The sequence below is a fragment of the Artemia sp. Qi Xiang Cuo genome, chromosome 8, assembly GCF_049724085.1.
Source record: "Artemia sp. Qi Xiang Cuo chromosome 8, ASM4972408v1, whole genome shotgun sequence".
NCBI classification, from domain to species: Eukaryota; Metazoa; Arthropoda; class Branchiopoda; order Anostraca; family Artemiidae; genus Artemia; species Artemia sp. Qi Xiang Cuo.
Genome location: NC_142801.1, coordinates 38628968 through 38653923, shown reverse-complemented (window position 1 = coordinate 38653923; position 24956 = coordinate 38628968). Strand labels below are relative to the sequence as shown.

The window sequence follows — 24956 nt, the reverse complement described above, 5'->3', positions numbered from 1 at the left end:
TTAGTTGAAAGGTCAGAATGAATCTGTGAATGGAATGCGACGATGGCTGAAACAGCCACGTCAGTTAAGTTCGCCATTGAAGTACTTATACTAATATGAACTAAAAAAAAAAAAAAAAAAAAAAAAAAAAAAAAAAAAAATGGAAATAAAAAGGCTGGACTCCCGGAAAATAAGATATTTACTAATTTTCAGATTTACTTTACAGTAATTTTTTGGAAGTAGATTCTAAATTTAAGTCGTACTTTTATAGCTTTCATTTCGATCTCCAGGAGATAGATATTATCAATGAGCGCACAAATATTTTTTTTTCTTCTTTCTTACGTTATTCTATGTCATCAGCTCACGACGAAAACCTTGTATCTGCACGTGGTCAAATTATTCAGGAGAGCGGAAAAACCTTACATTGCCCTATGTGAACATTCGAGATACGAAATATAGTCGTATCAGATAGTCGAGATATAGATACGATACATAGTCCAATTGCTCTTGGAATATGATGTAAGTCACACTAATTCTTCGACAAAGACATGTACTTTGAAGCCGATTGTGCGGAAATACAGCCAACGGAAATCTAAGAATTTTGGGAAAAAATACAAACATGCAGTTTTCGCTCTCTACCGGCAATAGATACATGTAATTGTCAACTTTTACTTTACCTTAGGAAAGCCTCTTTTCCTAACCCCTTTTGTACCCATACAAGCGTAATTTTCTTGGCAAACGAAACATTATTACATGATACAAACTTTCCAACAACACCAAACTTAGTTTATCTTCATCCTTAACCAAATTATTTACTAGAATAACAAAAAATTACTTTCGGTGCAATTCTTTTCTTTCGGTCTTACGGTAAACAATTTGTGCGAATAGGGTCTTTAAACAGTATTAACTAAAAAAAACAAGTTTTTTTTTACTGAAAGTAAGGAGAGACATTAAAACTTAAAACGAACAGAAATTATTCCGTATATGAAAGGGGCTGTCCCCTCCTCAACGCCTCACTCTTGACGCTAAAGTTTTATATTGTTTTAAAAAATAAAGTTCTGATACAGTGTCAAACTTTAGCGTATAGATCGAGGCGTTGAGGAGGGGACAGCCCCTTTCATATACGTAATAATTTCTGTTCGTTTTAAGTTTTAATGTCGCTCCTTACTTTCCGTTAAAAAAAAATTGTTTCTTTTAGTTAATTTCTGAACGTTTTTGAATAAATGCAGCTTTGATATGGCTCGCCGTACATGAATAATTAAAACGAAATTCGCATACTAATTTTCCTTTTTTTGTCTAATTGGCTTTCTCGAAATTTTTTTCTGACGTAACTTACGAATTAACTTCCGTAACGAATTTCTATATTCGTATGTTTTTATTAGATTGCTCTTTTGAAAGTGCTGAAAAACTTTAGCGTAAAGAGCGAGGTATTGACTAGGGGGCGAACCCTCACATATACGTAACAATTTCGGTTTGTTTTGAGTTTTAATTTTACTCCTTACTTTCAGTTGAAAGAAACTTGTTTTTTTTTTATTTAATTTCTGATCGTTTTTTAAATCATGCCGGGAAGTCCGATACCCCTTCATGGAAATGTCCCTTCCCCCAAGGACCTGTCCTCCACGGAGAGATCCTCCTCCGTACCCCCTACTCCAACCCCCCACTAGAAAAAAATTCCTCCTGAAAACACCTACATATTTCCCAATAACCAATACTATATGTAAACAATGGGCAAAATTTATAACTTGCAGCCCTTCCCCCGGGAACTGTGGGGGATTAGGTCATCCTCAAAGACTTATTAATTAGACTTTTGACTATGCTGAACAAAATGGCTATCTCAAAATTTTGATTGGGTGACGTCGGGAAAAAAATGAGCGTGGGAGGGGGCCAAGTTGCCCTCCGATTTTTTTGGTAACTTAAAAAGGGCACTAGAACTTTTAATTTCCGTTCGAATTAACCCCTTCAAGATATTCTAGGACTACTGGATCGATACGATCACCCCTGGTAAAATAAAAAAAAAACAAAAAAACAAAAAAACAACACAAAAAAGCTCGCATCCGTGATTTTTCTTCTGGCAAAAAATACAAAATTCCACATTTTTGCATATAGGAGCTTGAAACATCTATAGTAGGGTTCTCTGATATGCTGAATCTGATGGTGTGATTTTCATCTGAGTTATATGACTTTTAAGGGCTGTTTCCTCCCTTTTTCAAAAATAAGGCAATTTTTATCAAGCACTTAACTTTTGATGGGTAAGATTAAACTTTTGATGAAACTTATATATTTGAAATCAGCATAAAAATATGATTCTTCTGATGTCCATATTGGTATCAAAATTCCGTTTTTTAGAGTTTTGGTTACTATTGAACCGGTTCGCTCCTTACTTACAGTTCGTTACCACGAACTGTTTGAAAACCAGCCATTTTATATCCGGTTCGGTGCTGCTTGGGATATAAAACCGTGGCAGCTTGTTAACTTAAAGAGCTCAAGACATCTAAGGTCGACATAGAGGCTAGCTATTATTGTTAGTTTAATGCGACCAATTGTTAAGATAGATGACATGTCAAAATTCCTGTATATACGGGAAGCGGTAGAATTAATTCTTATTAGTCTTAGAAAAGCTTAAAATACTCAGAACAATACAAAGATTTAAAAAATAACTTCTGCTTTAAATAAACTTTATTAGTTTGACCTTAAAAAGTAGTTCAAAGATGAGGTTTCCAAAACTCGTTAAACAAATCCGCATTAGACACTCAATGAATTTGAAAACGTCTGACACAAAGTGATCTTTCTAAAAACAAACTCCGTATTTTTTCTTTTAGAGATACAAATATTGTCTACATTACCCAACGTTAAATTCCGAAATGACGAACTCCCAAATCATAGGCTCAAATTCGTATATTTAACTGTTTTTTTTGTTTGTTTTTTGTGTGTGTGTGTTTTTTTTATCAGATCCATCACTTAAGGTTTCTCTAAAAACACAATACTATAGAAATATAACAAAATTTCATTTTAAAACCTCTTTAATAGCTTAATAGGCACAAATACCCCTTTACTTTTGCAGCTTCCACTTACATTCTCGCTATCCTAAAATAATATACCACTTTATTTAGCTGAGGATTTTTTTTAATGCGGCAAAATATAAAAACCAGTGTCAAATCAATCTCAATCTCTACATCACTTTATTGAATCCCCTGTGCACTGAAATTTACAAGTAATAATCCTACTGATAAATGCATTTTTTTTTTTAATAATACCATGCCATCCACATTACTTTATTGATTTTCCCATCCATTTGAGATGCCTATCAAATTTATTGCTTGAGTTCAGTACTTAACAATCTGTTTCTTCGACTCCACATCTAAAGAGTTCAAATCATAGATGTATTAATATGAATACATATCTTAGGATGTATAATGTACTGATGTATGTTAATATTAAGATCTATCATCAAATATTAATACGTCTATGGGTCCGACCCAGATACCAAAAAACCGACTTTAGTTTTTAGCAGGGCTAGTGAGCTTCCGCGTGAATAAAATTCATATTTACATTGATTAGTAATTCCTTATCCATGTCTAGCCCATAACAATAATATTTAGAATCATCGAAACAAAGGGTAAAGGTTAAAAGAATGGTTAAATAAGATAATAGACGACGAGAAACGGCATAACAGAAAAGAAATGTAAAATAAATACAAGAAGAAAAATAAAAAAAAGAACACCTGCTAATTCGCATATACATGGGATGAAAAACTGGTTTGGAAAAACATTAGTAATAACAGGGGAAATAAAAACCAAGTCTTGAAGCAATTTAACTCAGAATAAAGCCATAATAGCAATTACTTAGGCATAATAGTCCAAAACATATTTCTAGTCACTCGTCGGGATGCTGTATATTATATAAAATGTTTAAAAAGTACTTCCCTGCTGTTTCAATGGTTTTTCACTAACTTTTTTTCTTAATAATGTAATCAATCTGTTCTGTTTTATTGCTTTGACAAGAAGTAGACAAAGAGTTAACAAGTCCTTCATAAAACGTACTTACTGGTTACAGATGATAGTAGAAAACCGATAGCAGAGATGATCCCACCAGCTATGGTAACAGCTTTACAGCCAAATCTATCAGTCAAAGTTGACGCAACAGGACCAGCAAAAAGAGGCAGAGACATGAACAGACTAGCTATCCAGGCTGTCTTTCCCCTACTTTCTTGAAAGTAATCCAGCAATTCGATAAATATTACACCAAAAGAAAAAGTTATACCGTCAGCTATTAAGTGAATAAAAAATGAAGAAATCACAATAATCCAGCCGTATCCACCATCAAGAGGCTTAAGATTGTCGTCTTCTGATGCTGAAAGAAAATTAAACGCAAATTAAAAAAATCCACAATATTTGATAAACTATTTGAAACACACAAAATATTCGAAGAAGATAATAGCGGTTTTTTGCGAACTTGTAAATTTGCCATGATATGTGTAACTAACCCTTGGAAAAGGTTTTCCTACCAAAATTCAAATAGGGAAGATGGTTCTAAGTTCATTACTCCACTAGTTCCCTTCAGAACCGTGACTTATTACCCACTTGTAAAATATTTGTTTTAGGGGAAAATGACTATTCCCAAAAATAGTATTTTTTTTTCTCTTTAAGGGAATTACTACTCATTTCTTTAAAACGGTCTCAAAATACTCGGTTTCAAACAAGTTTATTCACCATTTCCTGACATTCAGTTAATAATGTTACTTTTAAAACACACCATGTGTACAAGCTAAAGCTATTTTGATTTGCCAAAAAATATAATACCTAACTGTGTCCATGTTTTTTTTTTCTAAAATGCAGTATATACAAGCCAGGAAAAGGTTATTTTGCCTCCAAATACAGAACTTATCATTAGTTTCTAACATATCATAGACAGCGCAATAGCGCTGCCTAAGTAAAGAGCGATATGGGCACAATGTATTATTATTTTGTCATCAGGGCACTTCGTATAAACGCATTGTCGTAGAAACTTCGAAAGGAACTCATTTGATTAGAAATTGACAGCTATAGAGCCCTCTTTAAGTCAGAAATCAAAAGTGATTGAAGGGCAACCAGGCTCCTCCACGCCCATCATTTCCCCACACGCATCCAATAAAAATTTTGAGATAGCCGTTTCGTCCAGCATAGTTGAAAGGTCCAGTAAGTATGTCTTTGGGGATGTCAACCCACCCATCCCTCAGGGCAAGGGCTATAAGATATGCTAGTTGCCCATTGTTGAAACATAACGTTTTATGGAAGGGGTGGTCGTGTAAACTTCGGGGAGGGAGGGTGGCTCATTTGAATGAAAATCGGAAATTCTAGCGCCCTTTTGAAAAGTCAAAAGTGATTGGAGGCAATCAGTCCCCCCCCCCTCCCGAGCCCTTTTTTCTCCAAGTGCATCTGATCAAAATTTTAGATAGCCATTTTTTCCAAATGGTCCAACGACCATAAAAAAATGCCTCTGAAGTTATCCCAACCTCCGGAGCCTGGGAACAAGGGTTATAAGTTATAACCCGGGGGCATATAAGGCTTTTATGGAAGATTTAGTCGTATAAGCTTTGAGGGAGGCTCATCTGATTCGAAATTGAAAGTTCTAGTTCCCTATATCATAGGCAGCGCAATCGCGCTGCCTAAGTAAAGAACGATGTTGGAACAATGTATTATTATTTTTTTTCCATACCAGGGCACTTCGTATCGAAGGAGTTGTCGTAGAATCTTGGAAAAGGGCTCATTCGATTGGAAATTGGAACGGCTAGTGCCCTTTTTAATAGTCGAAAGTGATTTGAAGGCAACTAACACCCCTTCCACGCCCACCATTTCCCCAAACACATCCAATCAAAATTGTGAGATAGCCATTTTATTCAGCGTAATTGGTTTCCTGATAGAAATTATGTTTTTGAGGAGGACACTCACCCAGAGCCCTTAGGGCAAGGGTTTTAAATTATGCCCTGGGGGCATATCAGAACGATGTTGGCATAATGTATTATTTTTTTTCTTTAGACCAGGGATCTGTGTATCGAAGAAGTTGTCGTAGAAACTTCAAAAGGGCTCATTCAATTGGGAATTGGAGTGGTTTGTGCCGTTTTTAATAGTCGAAAGTGATCGGAAGGCAACTAACACCCCTTCCACGTCCACCATTTCCCCAAACACATCGAATCAAAATTTTGAGATAGCCATTTTGTTCAACGTAGTTGATTTCCAAATAGAAATTATACTTTTGAGGAGGACACTCCCCCATAGCCCTCAGAGCAAGGGCTGTAAGTTATGCCCTGGGGGCATATAAGATTTTTATAGAAAGCGTTGCCGTGGAAACTTCAAAAAAGGCTCAGTCAAAATTCAAAATTTAAAGGGCTAGTGCCCTTTTTTATAGTTGAAAGTGATTGGAGGGCAACTAACCCGCCTCTAACACCCACCTTTTCCCCAAACACATCCAATCAAAATTTTGAGATAGCCATTTTGTTCAACATAATTGAAGGTTCTGGAAATTAGGTCTTTGAGGATGACACCCCCCCCCCCCACATTCCTTAGGGCAAGGGTTAAAAAGTTCCCTTTTTAAGAGTCAATAGTGATTGGAAGGCAACTAACAGCCCTTCCACGCCCACCATTTCCCCAAACCCATCCAATCAGATTTTTTAGATAGACACTTTGTTCAACGTAGTTGTAAGTTCTGAAAAATAGGTCTTTGAGGATGACAACCCCTCCCCCTCAGAGCCCTCAAGACAAGTGTTACAAATTATGCCTTGGGGGCATATAAAGTTTTTATTGAATGTTTTGTCGTAGAAACTTGAAAAAGGATGCATTCGATTGGAAATTCAAAGGGCTAGTGCCCTTTTGAATAGTCGAAAGTGATTTGAGGACAACTAACCCTCCTCTCACGCCCATGTTTTCCCCAAGTACATCCAATCAAAATTTTTAGATTGCCATTTTGTTCAACGTAGTTGAAAGTTTTGAAAATTAGCTCTTTAAGGATGACAGCCCCCCCCCCCACAGCCCCCAGGGCAAGGGTTGTAAGCTATGCCCTGGGGGCATATAAGGTTTTTATAGAAAGCATTGCCGTAAAACTTAAAAAATGGCTTATTCGATTGGAGAAATGGCTAGTGCCCTTTTTAATAGTCGAATGCAACTGGAGGGCAACTAATCCCCCTCTCACGTCCACCATTTCCCCAAAGACATACAATCAAAATTTTGAGACAGCCTTTTTTTCTACGTAGTTGAAAGTTTTGGAAATTATGTCTTTGTGGATGACAACCCCCCCCCACAACCCTCAGAGCAAGGGTTGTAAGTTATGACCTGGGGCATATGAGATTTTTATAGGTTTAGTTGTCCTAGAAACTTCAAAATGGGCTCATTCGCTTTGAAATTGAAACGGGCAAAGCCCTTTTAAATAGTAGAAAGGGATTGAAGAGCAACTAACCCCCCTCTCACGCCCACCATTTTCTCAAACACATCCGATCGAAATTTTGAGATATTTATTTTGTTCAACGTAGTTAAAAGTTCTGGAAATTAGGTCTAAAAATATAAATGTTTTTACTTTTATAGCTTTAATAAATAAAATAATATTAACAATCTGATTACTAAATATCAGTATATGTATATTAAACTGACAATGCACATTCATTTGTATTTTTTTTTTTAGTAAAGTGCAAAATATATTCTAGCCTTGGGAAGGCATAGGGATTTTGAGCCCAATTTATGTTAGTCTGTACTCGTTTCGAGTTTGACTCGGTTTTTTGTTGTAATTTCTGATCGTTTTGGGTTTCATTTATTTATCGATGCTGATTTGCAGTAGTTTCACGCTTCGTAGAATATTTGATTTTATTTTTGCTTATTTTTTGTTTATTGGAGTTCTTTACTTTTCTTTGAAAAACTAATTTTGTGGAAAAAAATTTTTTATTTAATTTCTGTTCGTTTTATATTGAGATAGTTTTTTCAGGGAAGAAGAAAATAATACTTAAAATCTTTTTGCTTTTTAAGACTTTATAATTTGGTCTTCTATTTGTATGCTGGAGAATTTTTTTAGCAATTTTTAACAACATACACCCTTTTAAAAATCTGGACACAAATAGCAGTGTTTAATTTCGTTTCATGCTTCCTCTAGTTGACCTGAAATGGAGAACTTGATATTATTCACAAAAAAATCTACCTACTTTCTGTGATAGCTTGGATACACCTCCGCTATTTTAACTTAGTTAAATTTTAAGAGCAGAAGAAGCCCAGAAAGTTTGAAAATAATACCCTCAGTCGTTCTTGAGATACTGTTGAGATGCCTTATTGGGAATTAGCATTAACACAGTGCATTTTGATTTAATCTTAAGGCAGCATTTAGTTTTTTAACATAAGGGCAAATGGGAGGGTGGGCGTGGGAGGGGGATTAGTTGCCCTCCAATCACTTTTGACTATTAAAAAGGGCATCATCCCTTTCTATTTTCAATCAAATGAGCCCTTTTTTAAGTTCCTACAACAACTCCTTCGATACGAAGTGCCCTGGTATAAAAAAAAAAAAAAAAAAAAAAAAAAACTTCATACATTATACCCACATCGATCTTTACTATAAAAATTTCAAGCTTTCCTGTCACTTTCGACTATTAAAAAGGGCCCTAGGCCTTTCGATTTCCAACCGAATGAGCCCTTTTTGAGTTTCTACGACGACGCTTTCTATAAACACCTCATATGCCCCCAGGGCAGAAATTACAGCCGTTGCCCTAAGGGCTGTGAGGGTGGTTTTCATCCTCTAAGATATAATTTCCAGAACTTTGAACTACGTTAAACAAAATGGCTATCTCAAAATTTTTATTGGATGTGTTTGGGAAAATGGTGGGTGTGAGAGGGGCGTTAGTCGCTCTCGCATCACTTTCAACTATTAAAAATTTTTGTTTTTACGACAACTCTAACTGTAAAAACTTCATATGCCCCAAGGGCATAACTTAAAACCTTTGCCCTGGGGGCTCTGGGGGGGGGGGGGTGGTCATCCTTAAATACATAATTTCCAGAACTTTCAATTACGTTGAACAAAATGGCTATCTCTAAGCCTTGATTGAATGTGTTGGGGGAAATGGTGGGCGTGGGAGGAGGGGGTCAATTATTCTCCACTCGCTTACGACTATTAAAAAGGGCAATTTCTATTTCAAAACAAATGAGCCCTTTTTGAAATATCTACAACAACTTTCTACATAAACCTTATATGCCCCCAGGCCATAACTTACAAACCTTGCACTGAGGGCTCTGGGGGGGGGGGGGGTTATAATCCTAAAAGACCTATTTTCCAGAACATTTGACTACGTTGAATAAAATGGCTATCTCAAAATTTTGATTGGATGTGTTTGAGGGAATGGTGGGCGTGAGACGGGGATTAGTTGCTTTCAAATTACTTTCAACTATTAAATGGGCACTAGTCCTTTCAATTTCCAATTGAATGACCCCTTTTTGATGTTTTTACAACATTGCTTTCTATGAGAACCTTACATGCCCCCAGGGCATAACTTACAACCCTTGCCCTGACGGTTGTTGCGGGGAGAGGTTGTCATCCTTAAAGACCTAATTTCCAAAACTTTCAACTACGATGAATAAAATGGCTATCTAAGAATTTTGATTGGATGTGTCTGGGGAAAATTTGGGCGTGAGAGGGGGGTTAGTTGCCCTCAAATCACTTTTGACTATTAAAAAGGGCACTAGCCCTTTGAATTTCCAATCGAATGAACCCTTTTTCAAGTTTCTACGACAAATATTTCAATAAAAAACTAATATGCTCCCATGGCCTAACTTATAACCCTTACCTGAAGACTGTGGGGGAGTGTCCTGCTCAAAGGTATAATTTCCTGAACTTTAAACTGCGTGAAATAAAATGGCTACCTAATAATTTTGATTGGATGTGTTTGGGGAAAAATTGGGCGTGATAGAGGGGTTAGTTGCGCTCAAATCACTTTCGACTATTAAAAAGGGCACTAGCCCTTTGAATTTCCAATCGAATGAGCCCTTTTTCTAGTTTCTACGACAATATTTCAATAAAAACCTTATATGCTCCCAGGGCATAACTTATAACCCTTCCCTGAAGACTGTGGGGGGAGTGTCCTGCACAAAGGTATAATTTCCTGAACTTTAAACTGCGTGGAACAAAATGATTATCTCAAAATTTTGATTAGATGTGTTTGGGGAAATGGTGGGCGTGGAAGGGGTGTTAGTTGCCTTCCAATCACTTTCAACTATTGATAAGGGCACTAACCATTTCAATCGAATGAGTCCTTTTTGAAGTTTCTACGACAACGCGTTCTATAAAAACCTTATATGCCCCCAGGGCATAATTTACAACCCTTGCCCTGAGGGTTGCGGGGGAGTGTCCTCCTCAAAAACATAATTTCTATCTGGAAATCAACTACGCTCAACAAAATGGCTATCTAAAAATATTGATTGGATGTGTTTGGGGAAAAGGTGGCGTGAGAGGGGGTTAGTTGCCCTCAAATCACTTTCGATTATTACAAAGGGCACTAGACCATTGAATATCCAATCGAATGAGCCCTTTTTGAAGTTTCTACGACAAAGATTTCAATTAAAACTTATATGCCCCCAGGGCATAACTTATAACCCTTGCCCTGAATACTGTGGGGGGAGTGTCCTGCAGAAATGTATAATTTCCTGAACTTTGAACTGCGTGGAACAAAATGGATATCTCAAAATGTTGATTGGATGTGTTTGGGGAAATGGTGGGCGCGGAAGGGGTGTTAGTTGCCTTCCAATCACTTTCGACTATTAAAAAGGCCACTAGCCACTTCAATTTCCAATCAAATGACCCCTTTTTGAGGTTCTACGACAACGCGTTCTATAAAAACCTTATATGCCCACAGGGCATAACTTACAACCCTTGCCCTGAGGGCTGTGGGGGGGAGGGGGTTCATCCTCAAAGACCTAATTTCTAGAACTTATAACTACGTTGAATAAAATGGCTATTGCAAAATTTTGATGGGATGTGTTTGTTGAAAAGGTGGGCGTGAGAGGGGGGTCAGTTGCCCTCCAATCACCTTTGGCTATTAAAAAGGGCACTAGCCCTTTGAATTTCCAATCAAATGAGCTTCTTTTGAAGTTTTTAGGACAACGCCTTCTATAAAAATCTTTTGTGCCCCCAGGGCATAACTTATAACACTTGTCATGGAGGCTGTGGGGAACTGTCCTCCTCAAAAACCTAATGTCTATCCGGAAATAAACTATGCTGAACAAAATGATATCTCAAAATTTTTATTGGATATGTTTGGGGGAATGGTGGGCGTGGAAGGGGTTTTAGTTGCCTTCCAATCACTTTCGACTATTAAAAATGGCACAAGCCACTCCAATTTCCAATTGAATGAGCGCTTTTCTAAGTTTCGACGACAACTTCTTCGATACAAAGTGCCCTGCACTAAAGGAAAAAAAAAATAATAAATAATACATTGTGCCAACATCGTTCTAATATGCCCTCAGGGCATAGCTTAAAACTCTTGCCCTGAGGGTTGCGGGGGAGGTGTCCTCCTCAAAATAAAGTTTCTATCTGAAAATCAACAAAATCGGTATCTCAAAATTTTGATTGGATGTGTTTGGGGGAATGATAGGCGTGGGAGGGGGGGGGGGGCTAGTTGCCCTCCAATCCTTTTCGACTATTAAAAAGGGCACTAGTCACTCCAATTTACAATCGAATGAGCCCTTTTTCAAAGTTTCTACGACAACGCCTTCGATACGAAGTGCCCTGGTATGGAAAAAAAAAATAAGTAAATAATACATTGTGCCAACATCGTTCTTTACTTAGGCAGTGCGATATGTAAAAAATGAACAAGAGATAGAATAGTTGACACAAGTATCTTTGCTCCTGAAGGTGAGGAGGCTGTATGATTTTGGCTTACAGGTTACTCTCCAGAATAGTGGAAACATCCCCCGGCAATGAAACTTTGATGCTTGTTAGTTACTCAGGTACAAAGTTCAACGCCTAGTACATTTCAAGTGAATCCAAACACATTGTATGTAAGGGGGTTAGAGGGGGGTTAGTTGCTCTCCCCAATAATATGGAAGAAATTTATTATATATCCCGTCTCCCTTGACTGTCCGGATATGGGCCCCCCTTCCCCCCTCGATACAAATGCAGGAGATTCGCCCCTGGCTACAGTGTAACCTTCCCATCTTCCGTGTTTTTGTCAAATAGGTGCCTAGTTTATACCCAAAACTAGTTACAAAAATGAAAAATCAGTAATAATAATAATAAAAAAAATAGTAATAAAAATAAGGTAGAAGGTTCGCAAGTGGTTGAAGAGGGGCAAACTAGCACTTGGGGGGTTTGAGGGGGAGCCCTTCGCTCGTTTATGGTAATTTCTGCTCATTTTAGATTTGAGTTTAGTAGTCATTTTAATTTACATTCCATTCAAGTTTCATTTATTCATTCATAGTAATTTATATTCGTTTTAATTTTGGCTATAGTATGGCTGTACTTCTGCTCTTTTTAGGCTTCAATATCGTTAATTACTTGTCCTTGAAAATCTCTTTTGATTTTTTTTTCCTGGATTAATTTTATTTGAAGACAACAAAACATAAATCCTTCCATAAAAAGTTTAGACAATTATTTATTTGAACACATTAGTAATCCTAATAAATGAAACCTGAAATGTGATTTTAATAAAAGGTTTGAATAAGATACACCAATTTTCTTGGCCAAAACCCTTCAAGTGTTTTCAACTTGTATGATTGAAAATTCCTCTCCCGCCTTGAACTTTTTTTGTGTAAAAGAATACTAAAAAGTACTTGAAAAACCACGGGTGATCAAAAGTTTCAACTAAATACTCAAATTTTCACTGAAATTTAAATAGCAATCCAACGTCTAAGTTACTGAGTAGAAATGTGAAAAGAAAAATTTGAAACTATTCCTACAGTCAACAAATAGCAAAACCATGACAATTAAACACGCACATAATTTTATTTTCTAAAATGTTTCCCAAAATGTTAAAGGAAAATAAGGAGCAGCAACAAAACCCGAAATATCCAGAAATTAAGTTAATAGGTGAAAAAGAAAAGAAATCGCTCTGATTAAATTAAGTTAACCTCAAGTTGGTAAGGCAAAATGAATAATCAAGTCAAACTGAAAATGAACCGAAATTACCACAATTAGAGCGGAGCAGCCAAACCCTTAAGCCTCTTGAAGTTTAGCGTCATTCGCGCTTTGCTAAAACAAAACATGGTTTGAAAAAGTTTTCTTTTTTTCTGAAGAACATTGAAAAGTTAAATGCTGCTGAAACTTCAAGTCTCATATTTTGCAAATCATATTTGAAATGTTCTTAAAGAACAGCACTGTTCTTAATTTGTGTATTTGATATTACTATTATGATTACGAATCAATGACCAACAGTTTGTCGCGGTCTATGTCATCCCAAGTCTTTCTATGACCACAAATGTGAGATATTGGAATTCCTAGAAAGCTCATTTATCCTATGCCAAAGAATTATGCCAAAGAATTATTGGTTAATTTGAAGCTAGATTAGTAGTACTTTTCTTACTTGAAGATATCTCTCATTTTCTATACTTTTTCTCTTAGAATTTCTGTTAGAGTACAATTTTGAATAGATGAACAATAAAACCTGGAAATGATGCGAAAAGGAAAGCTTACAAAGACACTGATTTCGACGGACTATGACATACAAATATAACTGAGATTAAAAATATGAATGCGTTATTTTGGATTTCTTTACTAATCTAGTATTTGATTCTTTCTCACCACGTAATTATTTTCCTTGTGCTCTAAAAATCATTTGAATTAAAAAAAAAAAATCAATAAAACATCAAACACATATGCAGATATATAAAGTACATTGTACGGAGCTGCAGAGCACAGTGTAGCACGGAACAAATTCGTATGCAAAGTTGATTGTTTCTGATCTGATCTAACTGGAAGAAAACTGGTACTGCTTAGCACACATAAAAAGAAAAAGTGGTACTTGCGTATTATACCGACCAAACTGTTGTTCTTGATCTGTTTAAAACCAGTTTCTCTGTATACTCTCAGATATAACCAGCTTAGCCTGATTGAGATAAACTACTGTGCAGGTATATATAGAGTTAGTTAGGTAAGGTTATATTAGGTTAGGTATTTTATATAATGCGTTCTGGGCGGCCTGCTTTCCATAATTCTCTGTTGTAGTTTCCAGAATTTTGTTACTTAAGTATTATATTTTCATCATATTTTTGTATATTTCATTATGATTAACCTAACTTCACTTCTTGAGTGTGATCTGGATAATACGTAAGCACCAAAAAATCTTACCTTCGTCATCTTCTTGCGGTGTCTCAACACCATTATCCCTAGAGCTACAAACGGTGCAAGTACTAGTACGAGATTGTGGACGAAGGTCCTCAGGAGCTACAAAAGTAGCTCCATTTAAAGTTGATGTAGAATTTGAAGGCTTCAGATCTTTGTTGTATCCATAAAATTCGACATCTGTGTCGAAGCGGACCTAAAGTATTGCAAATAGATAATTATAATAAAAAAAACAAGGGTCTGCAAAAAAAAACGATCTAATATTTTAGCTTTTCAATGAGCTATTGTCGTTTTGAATTTAATTAGCAGGCAAAAATTTAACAACATGCTTTTTTTACATTGAAAGGGGGTAATGGTAAATTCAAGGCACACATCAAACTGGATGGCAGTGAGTTACAATGATAAAACAGTATTCTAATTTGAGCCTCGTATTTGGGCTCAGCAAACTCCAACACGGGTAGGACGCGCGTAGCCAGGGTTGCTACCCTTAGTAATTTATAACTATTTTCTAGTGATTTTTATATTGCTGAAACAAAAAATCACAAAATCAGCATATAAATCACTAGTACATTGAAGAAAATCACTAAATCAACCTAAACTGAAATCTAGTGATTGTTTTTTTGTCGTGTGGCAACCCTACGTGTAGTACAACAAGAGTTTTCACAAGGCAGGTTTTACAGCCAAAGCACGGCGCTGAAATTCTCTCTGTTGAAAGCGCTTTATGCCGGGAGATTAGATAGAATGGAGATTTTTTTTTAATTTCACGACATGAACTAGTCTTCAACAATTCAATATTTTTAATCGGTACCTAAGGATTGAAAATACCCGGTTAGGATATACCTCATTTATCATCATATCAAACAGTTCGTGGTAACGAACTGTAAGTAAGGAGCGACCCGGCTCAATGGTAACCGAAACTCTAAAAAACGGAATTTTGGTACCAATAGATACATCAAAAGAATCAAGTTTTAATTCTGATTTTAAACATATAAGTTTCATCAAGTTTGATCTTACGCATTAAAAGTCACGCAACTGAGAAAATTTGGCTGATTTTCTAAAAAAGGAGTAAGGTCCCCCTAAAAATCATATAACATTGTTTAAATTCACATTATCATATTCAGCGTATCAGAAACTCTATTGAAGAGGTTTCGCGCTCCTATCTACAAAAATGTGGAACTTTGCTTTTTTTGCCAGAAAAGAGATCACGGGTGCGTGTTTATTTGTTTGTTTGTTGTTTTTTTTTCCCCAGGGGTAATCATATTGACCCAGTGCTCCTAGAATATCGTAGGAGGGCTCATTGGAACGGAAATTAAAAGTTCTAGTGTCCTTTTTAAGTGACCAAAAAATGGAGGGCAACTAGACCCCCTCCCACGCTCATTTTTTTTCAAAGTCACCCAATTCAAATTTTGAGATAGCCATTTTGTTCAGCATAGTCGAAAATCTAATAAATATGTCTTTTACGATGACTTAATCCCCCACAGCTCCCAGGGGAGGGGCTGAAAGTTATGAACTTTGCCCATTGCTTACATATTGTATTGGTTATTGGGAAGTATACAGACATTTTCAGGAAGAATTTTTTCCTGGTGGGGGGGGGGGCTGTAGGAGGGGTTTACTTGGGAGAATCTTTCCGTGGAGGATGTTTCTTTGGGGTAAGAGACATTTCTATGAAGGGGGCGCCGGACTTGCCAGCATTATTTATTGGTTATTGGGAAGTATACAGACATTTTCAGGAAGGATTTTTATCTGGAGGGGGGGGGGGCTGGATGAGGGGGTTACTCGGGAGAATCTTTCCGTGGAGGATGTTTCTTTTGGATAAGGGACATTTCTATGAAGGGGGCGCCGGAGTTCCAAGCATTATTTAAAAAACAATCAGAAATTAAATTATAAAAAAGCAAGTTTCTTCAACTGAAAGCAATGTCTAACATGAGAATATAACACGAAATTATTAAGCTTCTAAAGTGGTTCTCACCCAAGTCCATACCTCAGTTGCCACGCTACAGTTTTGCTTATTGCGATCAAAAGAGCTATCAGCTATAATTCACCGTTATTTTTGAGCAATATGTGGGCGTGTTAAATTTTGTTTTAACTTCTATCTTAAATAGCATGTAATTGAATAAGGGGAGAACCCCCTCATATACGTAATAACATATACGTAATGAAAAAAAACAATAAAAAAAAACAAGCGATACGGCTCAATAGTAATCGAAAGTTTTAAAAACGGAAATTTGATGTCAATAAATGTATCAAAAGAATGGGTTTATAATGCTGATTCTAAATATATAAATTTTATTAAGTTTATTATTATTCATTAAAGGCTACGATCCTGAGAATTTTTACCTGATTTTTAAAGAGGGGGGAAACATCGCCTCCCAGTCAAACAATTCTAATGAAAATTCAACCGTCGGATTTACAACATCAGAAAACCTTATTACGCGGGTTTCAAGCTCATATTGACAAAAATATGCAACTTAGTATTTTTTGCCAGAAGAAATATATACGAATATAGAAATTAGTTACGTAAATTAATTTGTAAATTGCGTCATAACCAAATTTAGAGACATCCATTTAGCAAAAAAAAAGAAAAATTTTTATGCAAATCTTGTTCACTTATTCAATGACGGTGAGCCAAAATAAAAGCTGCATTAACTAAAAAACGATCAGAAATTAAATTAAAAAAAAACAAGTTTTTTAAACTGAAAGTAAGGAGCGACATTAAAACTTAAAACGAACAGAAACCACTCCGCACATGAAAGGGGCCGTCCCCTCCTCAACGCCCCGCTCTTTGCGCCAAAGTTTGACTCTGTCTCACAACTTTATTTTTTAAAACAATAAAAAACTTTAGCGTAAAGAGCGAGGCGCTGAGGAGGGGACAGCCCCTTTCATATACGGAATAATTTCTGTTCGTTTTAAGTTTTAATGTCGCTCCTTACTTTCAGTTTAAAAAACTTGTTTTTATTTATTTAATAGCTATAAGAATTTTCTCAAAAACATATATATTTGCTAGTATATAATCCTTCAGATCTTTGTTAATTTTTAGTTCGTTTATTTCCATTTCAGTCATTAATATAGTCATCCAGTTATTTGGTGATTTCCATCATTAATTTCCACCCTTGTGGCTCAGTTTTGAAACTGAACAGAATAATGTTGGAACCCAGAGTTTTAATTCGGTATTTCAGCAGGTTACAGATTCAACTTACCTGGTTTGGACACAGAGGGGAGCACGATGGCTGAAAATAATAGTTTTGTGTTAAATCCGGAGTTTTGGAAACAAATGACACAGTGTTGGGTATCAACCCGTGCTAGAATCTGCTGCCTGAAAACGAGGCTTAGAAAATTTTATACTAAATTATAGTCATCAAAATTGTAGTCATCAAAATGCCAAAAAACATAAGCGTAATCTTGAATTTTGTTGTTGCATAAGCTATCTTACCAGAATAAGTAAATGGATAGTAATGAGAATCGTGACCTATAGGTTTTTTTTTCGTTTTTTGAATTGAAAAATCAATTTTTTTGAACTGAAATTATGAAGCAACATTAAAACTTGAAACGAACAGGAATTTGTTACGTATATGAAAGGGAAACTTCCCCCTCAATGCCTCGCTATTTGCGCTTAAGTTTGAATTTGTGTTCCAATTACTGAAGAATCACTCCTGAAACACAAGGGCCGTTACTTAGAATAATAAGCTTTTTTAAAAGTAATAACAAAACATTAGCGTAAAGAGCGAGGTATTAAGGAGGGTGCAGCCCCCCTCATATACGTAATAATTTCTACTCGGTTTAAGTTTTAAGGTTGCTCCTTACTTTCAGCCGAAAGAAACATGGTTTTTATTTAATTTCCGACCGTCTTTTAAATAATAACGGGATATCCGGCTTCCCCTCCATGAAAAAAAAACGAAAAAAATGCAAAGAAGAGAAAACGAGGATAATAACAGCCAGTGAAAAATAAAAGAAAACTATGCAAATATTTCGGTCGAGACCTCTGCTCGACCTTCTTTAGGGCAAAATAAAATAATAAAGAATACAGAAAAGAGTCCACAGGACAGCGTAAAAAAATCTTCAAAGAAACACTAAACTTAGAGAAGACCCTTTCGAAGTAAGGATGAAAGGGTAATTGAATAAAAAAAAAATCCAATAATGAATGGCAATTCAAACTTTCATTTTATGTGAAGCTTTTTTAAAGGCTAATCGCTTACCAGGCACGATATTATCAGAGATCCTATTAGGTTGATAAATATCATGATTTTGTGAATAGATATAAAAACGAGCTGAATAAATAAGTTCATTATAAATGGGGCTTAGATAAGTTTTTCCAGTATCTCTATAAAGAGCGAACCTATAGTGGACATACTTTTTAGTATCAACTGCCTCCCTGAAAACTTGCATGAGACCTTTAACGGGGGTAATAATGGAGGTGTTATCAAACAAAACAAAACGGTGTGGGTTGTCTTAGACGTTTTAAGCCAAGGCGGAATCAAAAGTCTCAAGCCTTTGGTGTAGCTTCGTGGCTTTGTCAATTGAGGATTTGCGTTCTGATAAACTCTCTTTTAATTGTTGGGGGGTCCTTCCAATATAGAAAGAACTGCAAGATCGGAAGATTCTATAGACATCACTACTCAGAATGAGGCTGGTTTTATCGTTGCCGCAGTTGAAAAAACTCAGTATTTTGTTTGGATTGTTAAATGTGACACTGAGTTTATGTTTCCTTTAAAATACTTCCCAGTTTGTCCCTCAATTTAGGAATATAGGGTCGAATAATGAAATTTTTCTTATCATTCACCAAAGGGATGCTATCCCAACAGATAAACAGAGTTTTTTCGACTGCACTGTTGCCCATGGAAAAATATGATTTTGCCTTATTGTTGAAGGTGGGTGATAGTACCTCTCCCGTCAAAGGTTTTTGATGATGTTGATTGGATTGGTGACTTTATATCACACTGCACAAGGCACAATTTAATTATCCTACTGGACGTTAATAAGATGTGAGTTTTCTTTTGTTTTAATTTTATTTTGTTTTCATCTTTGTTTTTCCCTTTTATTTGTGTGTTTTGTTTATTTTTGGTTAGTTTGTTTTGTTCTTTTTATCTGTCAATAAAGGTTTCCAGACGGGAAGCTGAAATATTCGGACTATAATTATTATTACTGAGAAAAGCTTTCTAAGTTATTTGTTCTTTGTCTCATTGAAAAATTATACTCGTTTTCCCAAATGATCGTTTAATTTTAATTGGATCGAAAGACAGTGTGGTCTAAGTAGGTATTCAGTGTTACATGGGAAATTCCTTGACAAGACACTTGGTATAAAAACACGTTTTCTAAATTTAGGCAATTATGGTTTGTATTCCGCTCTTTACTGGGCCGCAAATGTTAATGCAACCATGAAAAGTTGGCAGGACTATTGAAGGAGTTTCTCTACCACATTGGTCCCCCAATCATACCGATTGAAAAAACTAATAGGATCTGATTCAAACAAGGTATCACATGCATACCTTTCTACTAGAAAATTTGCAGGGGCAGAGGCGAGGGATGTTTAAGTCCATTTATGCAACCAGTAAAATAGATTGAAAATTCTTCCGGGATTCCACTTAAATAAGGTGTAACGTGTCTACATTTTTGCAAAAAAAAGGCAGGAAAAAGGGGTCTAAACACCCAATTCATGTCCCCAATTATACAGGTCGAGAATCATTGCATGAGCCCCGTTCAAACAAAATACAATATACTTTTCTTCTTGCTAAAAAAAGTTAACCAAAAAAGGGGTGGGAGGGTTGGAGCACTTTAGTTCCCAAATTATACCAAGTGAATATTTCTGTTTATTTTAGGTTCAAGCAAGGTGCAACATGCCAGAAGGTAGGGATCCAAGGGTTAAGGGGATTTTGAAGGGCCATAGATTTATTGCAAGTCTCTAATAGCATAGGTTGAAACCCCTGCATGATTCCGCTTGAAACAATATAAAACAGGCCTTCCTTTCGGCAGAGATATCGATGAAGAGAGTACGAGTGAGATGTGGAATAAAAGGTTCACTTTGTGTCTTTAATGATACTGATTGAAATCCTTGCGTAATTACAATTAAAAGAAAGTGTTACCAAAATATTGACGGTGGATTGGGAGGGGGATAGACAGGCTATGGGCCTGCGTTAGTTTTCCTGTCATACAAATTATAAATTCTCGAATAATTCCCATTTATACAGGTATAATGTGCCTACTTTCTGGAGAATAATGAGAGAGCCAGGGGGAGAGGAGTTGGAAGGCCACAAGTATACTTTGTATCTCTCATAGTACAAGTTGAAAACAGTTGTGTCATTCTGTCATTCTAAATCAAACAAGGTGTAAAATGTCTATCTTTCCGCTAACAAGTTTGCAAACAGGGGGTAGGATGGGGGGGGGGGGCAAATTTCCCTTTCCAGTGTTTACCAGAACAATGAAATACTCCTGCAGTTATCAAAATTACGGATTTAATGAACAAGTTTGTGGACAGAAAGTCCTAGACAAGGCTGTATCCAAGATTTTTGTATATGGAACGGGTACAAGAAAAACTTTAAAAATACATCAAATATTTGTTAATATGCATTTTTGTTACGTTTTAACGAGTCAGACAAAAATGTCAGGTTGGGGGAGGGGGTCAAACCCCTAACCCCTCCTGGATACGGCCTTGTTCCTAGACTTTTATCAACAGCTCAAGGAATATTGATCTGCGTTTAAAACAAAGTTGTAAGTCTCTTAGTTAAAAAGCAGAATTTTTGTCGCGGGCCAACTTTTTAATATCACTACTAAGAAAGGCACAAAGTGTAAACTCCAGTTGCTTTAGAAATAACAAACTAGTTTAGAAGCCTAGAACAACTTTCTTTAGAATAGCTACAATTTGGAAAGGAAATGTGATAACCTCTCTGTGGCTCAGTCCTGAATACAGAAAATGAAATAACAAATTCAACTAAAAACTCAAGCATAAATGGTTTGTAAGAGTAGATAATAGCACTTTCGAACCCGCGGGCTACTTTTTTGAATCTCTAAATTCTCACTTTTATTATTCTACGATAATACTTTGAGGATGTGGACAGCGAATCGTTGTACATATTTAAGATTTAAGGAGTTTTTTCCGCCGTCCAACAGAAAACTGTTAGCGAACAGTTTTCCCAACAATAGTTTTTCCGCCGTCCAACTAACAATTGTTAGGTAACATTGTTAGAGGATTGCTCTAATAAATCGAATATTTGTTGACAGAAATTGTTGGGGAGTTAAATGCGAAATATTCCAAAACAAACAAGATGGGCACTATTTATGCATACAATACTGATAGCGAATCGAGGAAGGCTACTTTATCTTACTTTTCCTCCTTTCCCCTTCTAGTTTTTTAGAAATATCTTTTCTGGTCATCTAATTGAAAAAAAAAAACAAAAAAACAATTCTTCCGTTGAAAAAACAGAAAAACAACGAAATTGCCACGTAGTCATAGCAATTTTATATGATCAAAATCTAACGACTTCACTTATGCAATCAAATTATATATTTTACTAGTTTGATTCACTTCCTCCATACATGGGATAATTTATGTAAATGTACTAAACAGTTACTTTAGAAAAGCCTAAGCACTGATGTTTTAATTTTCGCCTAAATTCAATGTACTTTGCCAATTAATAAAATGTTTTGTGCCTTTGTTTAATTTGCTGGCATAGTTATATTTTTTTCTATAAGATATGAACACTTTGTGATATTCTATTAATTGAATTTCAAAGCTTTGGTGTCAGTTGGGTATTATCAAGCAGAGATAAACTCACAGCAACACTATCTTGGTCAGAATTCTTCTTTGAATTTCCTGCCCAATATCATGTTTCTGCGAATTGTGAGCTAACTATTTCTGTTTGCTAACAATTCTGTTTCCGCCGTCCAAACAAATTTTTGTTAGCTAACATTGTTAGCTAACAATTGGACGGCGGAAAAACTCCTTTAGATTTTCATTAACTTAAATTTTAAATTGTTGCCTGCTTGGTCGCCAGCTTGAACAGAGCTTTCCACTCGACAGTGGAGCAACGTTTAGAAGAAATAAAAGCTTGGCTGAATATAGCCTAACAGTCCTCTCTGAAAGATAATAGGAAACTCCACTCCAGCTCTCATACCAGTAGTATGCGTCGTCTGGATTTGCTCTCTCTATGTTCCTTCCTGTGCTATTTGGGGCCTTTACGTTCCTTGGCACCTTTCCAGAGCATGTACTTATAGATTCTGGGCTTTTACGTTCCTTCCTATGCTATTTGGGGCCTTTACGTTCCTTCCTATGCTATTTGGGGCTTTTATGTTCCTTCCTATGCTATTTGGGGCCTTTACGTTCCTTCCTATGCTATTTGGGGCCTTTACGTTCCTTCCTATGCTATTTGGGGCCTTTACGTTCCTTCCTATGCTATTTGGGGCCTTTACGTTCCTTCCTTTGCTATTTGGGGCCTTTACGTTCCTTCCTATGCTATTTGGGGCCTTTACGTTCCTTCCTATGAGATGTTGGGTCTTTACGTTCCTTCCTATGCTATTTGGGGCCTTTACGTTCCTTCCTATGCTATTTAGAGCCTTTACGTTCCTTCCTATGTCATTTGGGGCCTTCCTATGCTATTTTCAAAGAGAGTGAGTTTTTGAAAAGTAGACAGGTTTTTTTTTGTTTAGCATTTGCAAAAAAGGGGTAATTAGTGATTGGATAATTTTTTAACATGAAATCTCTGAATAAAATATTTTTGGAGGGATGAGATGATGAGAGAAGGATTTCTTAGAGTACTTATAGTGCTGTACTATGGGTCGACTTGCTAGCGAAAAAAAACCGTATGGTTGACTTGAACTAAATCAAAATACACTATGTGCAAGCAGATTTTCAAAATGTATGAAGGTGGAGAAAAAAAAGGATTAAACTGATTAGCAGTTAAGGTAACCCCGAAGGAGTTGTTAACTCAGGCAATTTGTTATAAATTTGAAACAACATCATTCAATGAAAAATGGCTAACGACGATAGAATGACATTGTGACTTGACCCCGCTTTACCTTTCCGATATGGTCTGTATAATACACAAGTTATGTTTGATAAGTATTGTCAATTTAAAATAGGATCTAACGTTCCCTTCATTCCCCCATTTCTGAGGGCAGGGGAGGGGTCAATTTTGGAGGGAAAACCAAAAATACTCAGAATCGAAAATAAATGAGATCTGCCTCAAGGGGAAGGCTCAGAGGCCCTTCGTTCCCCCATTTCTGAGGGCAGGGGAGGGTGAGGTGGGAGTCAATTTTGGAGGGAAAACCAAAAATACTCAGAATCGAAAATAAAAGAGATCTGTCTCAAGGGGAAGGCTCAGAGGCCCATCGTTCCCCCCATTTCTGAGGGCCGGGGAGGGTGCGGGGGGAGTCAATTTTGGATGGAAAACCAAAAATAATAATAATCGACCATAAAGCATGATCTGCCTCAAGGAGAAGGCCCAGAGGCCCTTCGTTCCCCCATTTCTGAGGGCAGGGGAGGGGGGTCAATCTTGGAGGGAAAACCAAAAAATACTCAGAATCGAAAATACAGCGTGATCTGCCTCAAGGGGAAGGCTCAGCGCCCCCTCCATCCCCCATTTCTGTGGAGGAATTGATTTTTTTGGGATGGTATGGAAAAATGGTACGTGTTAAATATTCGGCTAAACATTCGACTATAAATAAGGCTATTGCGTCTTTCTGAACTTTCTGTGAGAGGCGGGTGTAAGTAGTTAGTTTAAATAATTCTAAGAGGAATTGAGTTTTGTGGCTGGTGTGGAAAAATGGTACATGTTGAATGTTTGGGTAAACACGACTAAGAAACGCTTCACTATAAATAAGGCTATTGTATTTTTCTGAACTTTTTAGGGCGGGGGTAAGTATTTAGTTTAAATAATTCTAGGAGGAATTGATTTTTGTGGGTGGTACGAAAAAATGGTACGTGTTAAATATTCGGGTAAACATTTAACTATAAATAAGGCTATTGTGTCTTTCTGAACTTTCCGTGAGTGGCGGAGGGGGGGGGGGTAAGTATTTAGTTTAAATAATTATAGGATGAATTTAGTTTTGGGGCTGGTGCGGAAAAATAGTACGTGTGGGGTAAACTAAGTTTTGAGAGGGGTAAAAATGGTAGTTATTTAGTACCCGATAAACAGTTGACTTGAAATGCTTCATTAGAAATAGTTTATTGCTAATGATACCTCCTCGACAGATATTTTTTCTATTGTATTTTATAGCTATTAGCCAAATGTTGCTCTGTGTTTGTCACACCAAATAGTAAATATTTATCGGGGTTTTATTTTTTCTATTCAATTATTTTCAGTGTAAGCCAATATAATTACCTCATACTTTTATTTTAACTTAACTTGTAGTAATAGGACTTCTAGAATAAGGATTCAGTCCCTCGACTAAATCAGTTTATTCATGTAAAATAGTGAACAAAAGACTATTCATTATCCATATTCTTCTTCTTCTTCTTCTTATCTAGCTAACCGTTGCGCTGGGTTTGTAAACCCAAATAGTAAATATTTACCGGGCTTTTATTTTTTCCTTTAAATTATTTTCAGTGTAAGCCAAAATAATGCAAGAGGGAGTAAAAATGGTAGTTATTTAGTACCCGGTAAACAGGCGACTTGATATGCTTCATTAGAAGTAGAATATTGCTAATGATACCTCCTCGACATATCTTCGCTGTTTGAATATTTAAAGAAGCTAATGCATAGTCTCCATGTAAT

The 24956-nt window shown here is 36.3% G+C and overlaps 1 protein-coding gene across 2 annotated transcripts in view; it reads right to left on the bottom strand.

Moving 5' to 3' along the window:
- LOC148949381 (monocarboxylate transporter 14-like) overlaps positions 1-24956 on the bottom strand; it is a 258939-nt gene that overhangs the window by 76725 nt on the left and 157258 nt on the right. For both annotated transcript variants that reach the window (XM_089092940.1, XM_089092941.1), the window contains exons 3-4: positions 14260-14449; positions 4024-4329 (exon numbers count right to left, since the gene is read on the bottom strand). In XM_089092940.1, coding sequence (XP_088949066.1) covers positions 4024-4329; positions 14260-14449 — 496 coding nt within the window. The remainder of the gene's footprint in view (positions 1-4023; positions 4330-14259; positions 14450-24956) is intronic.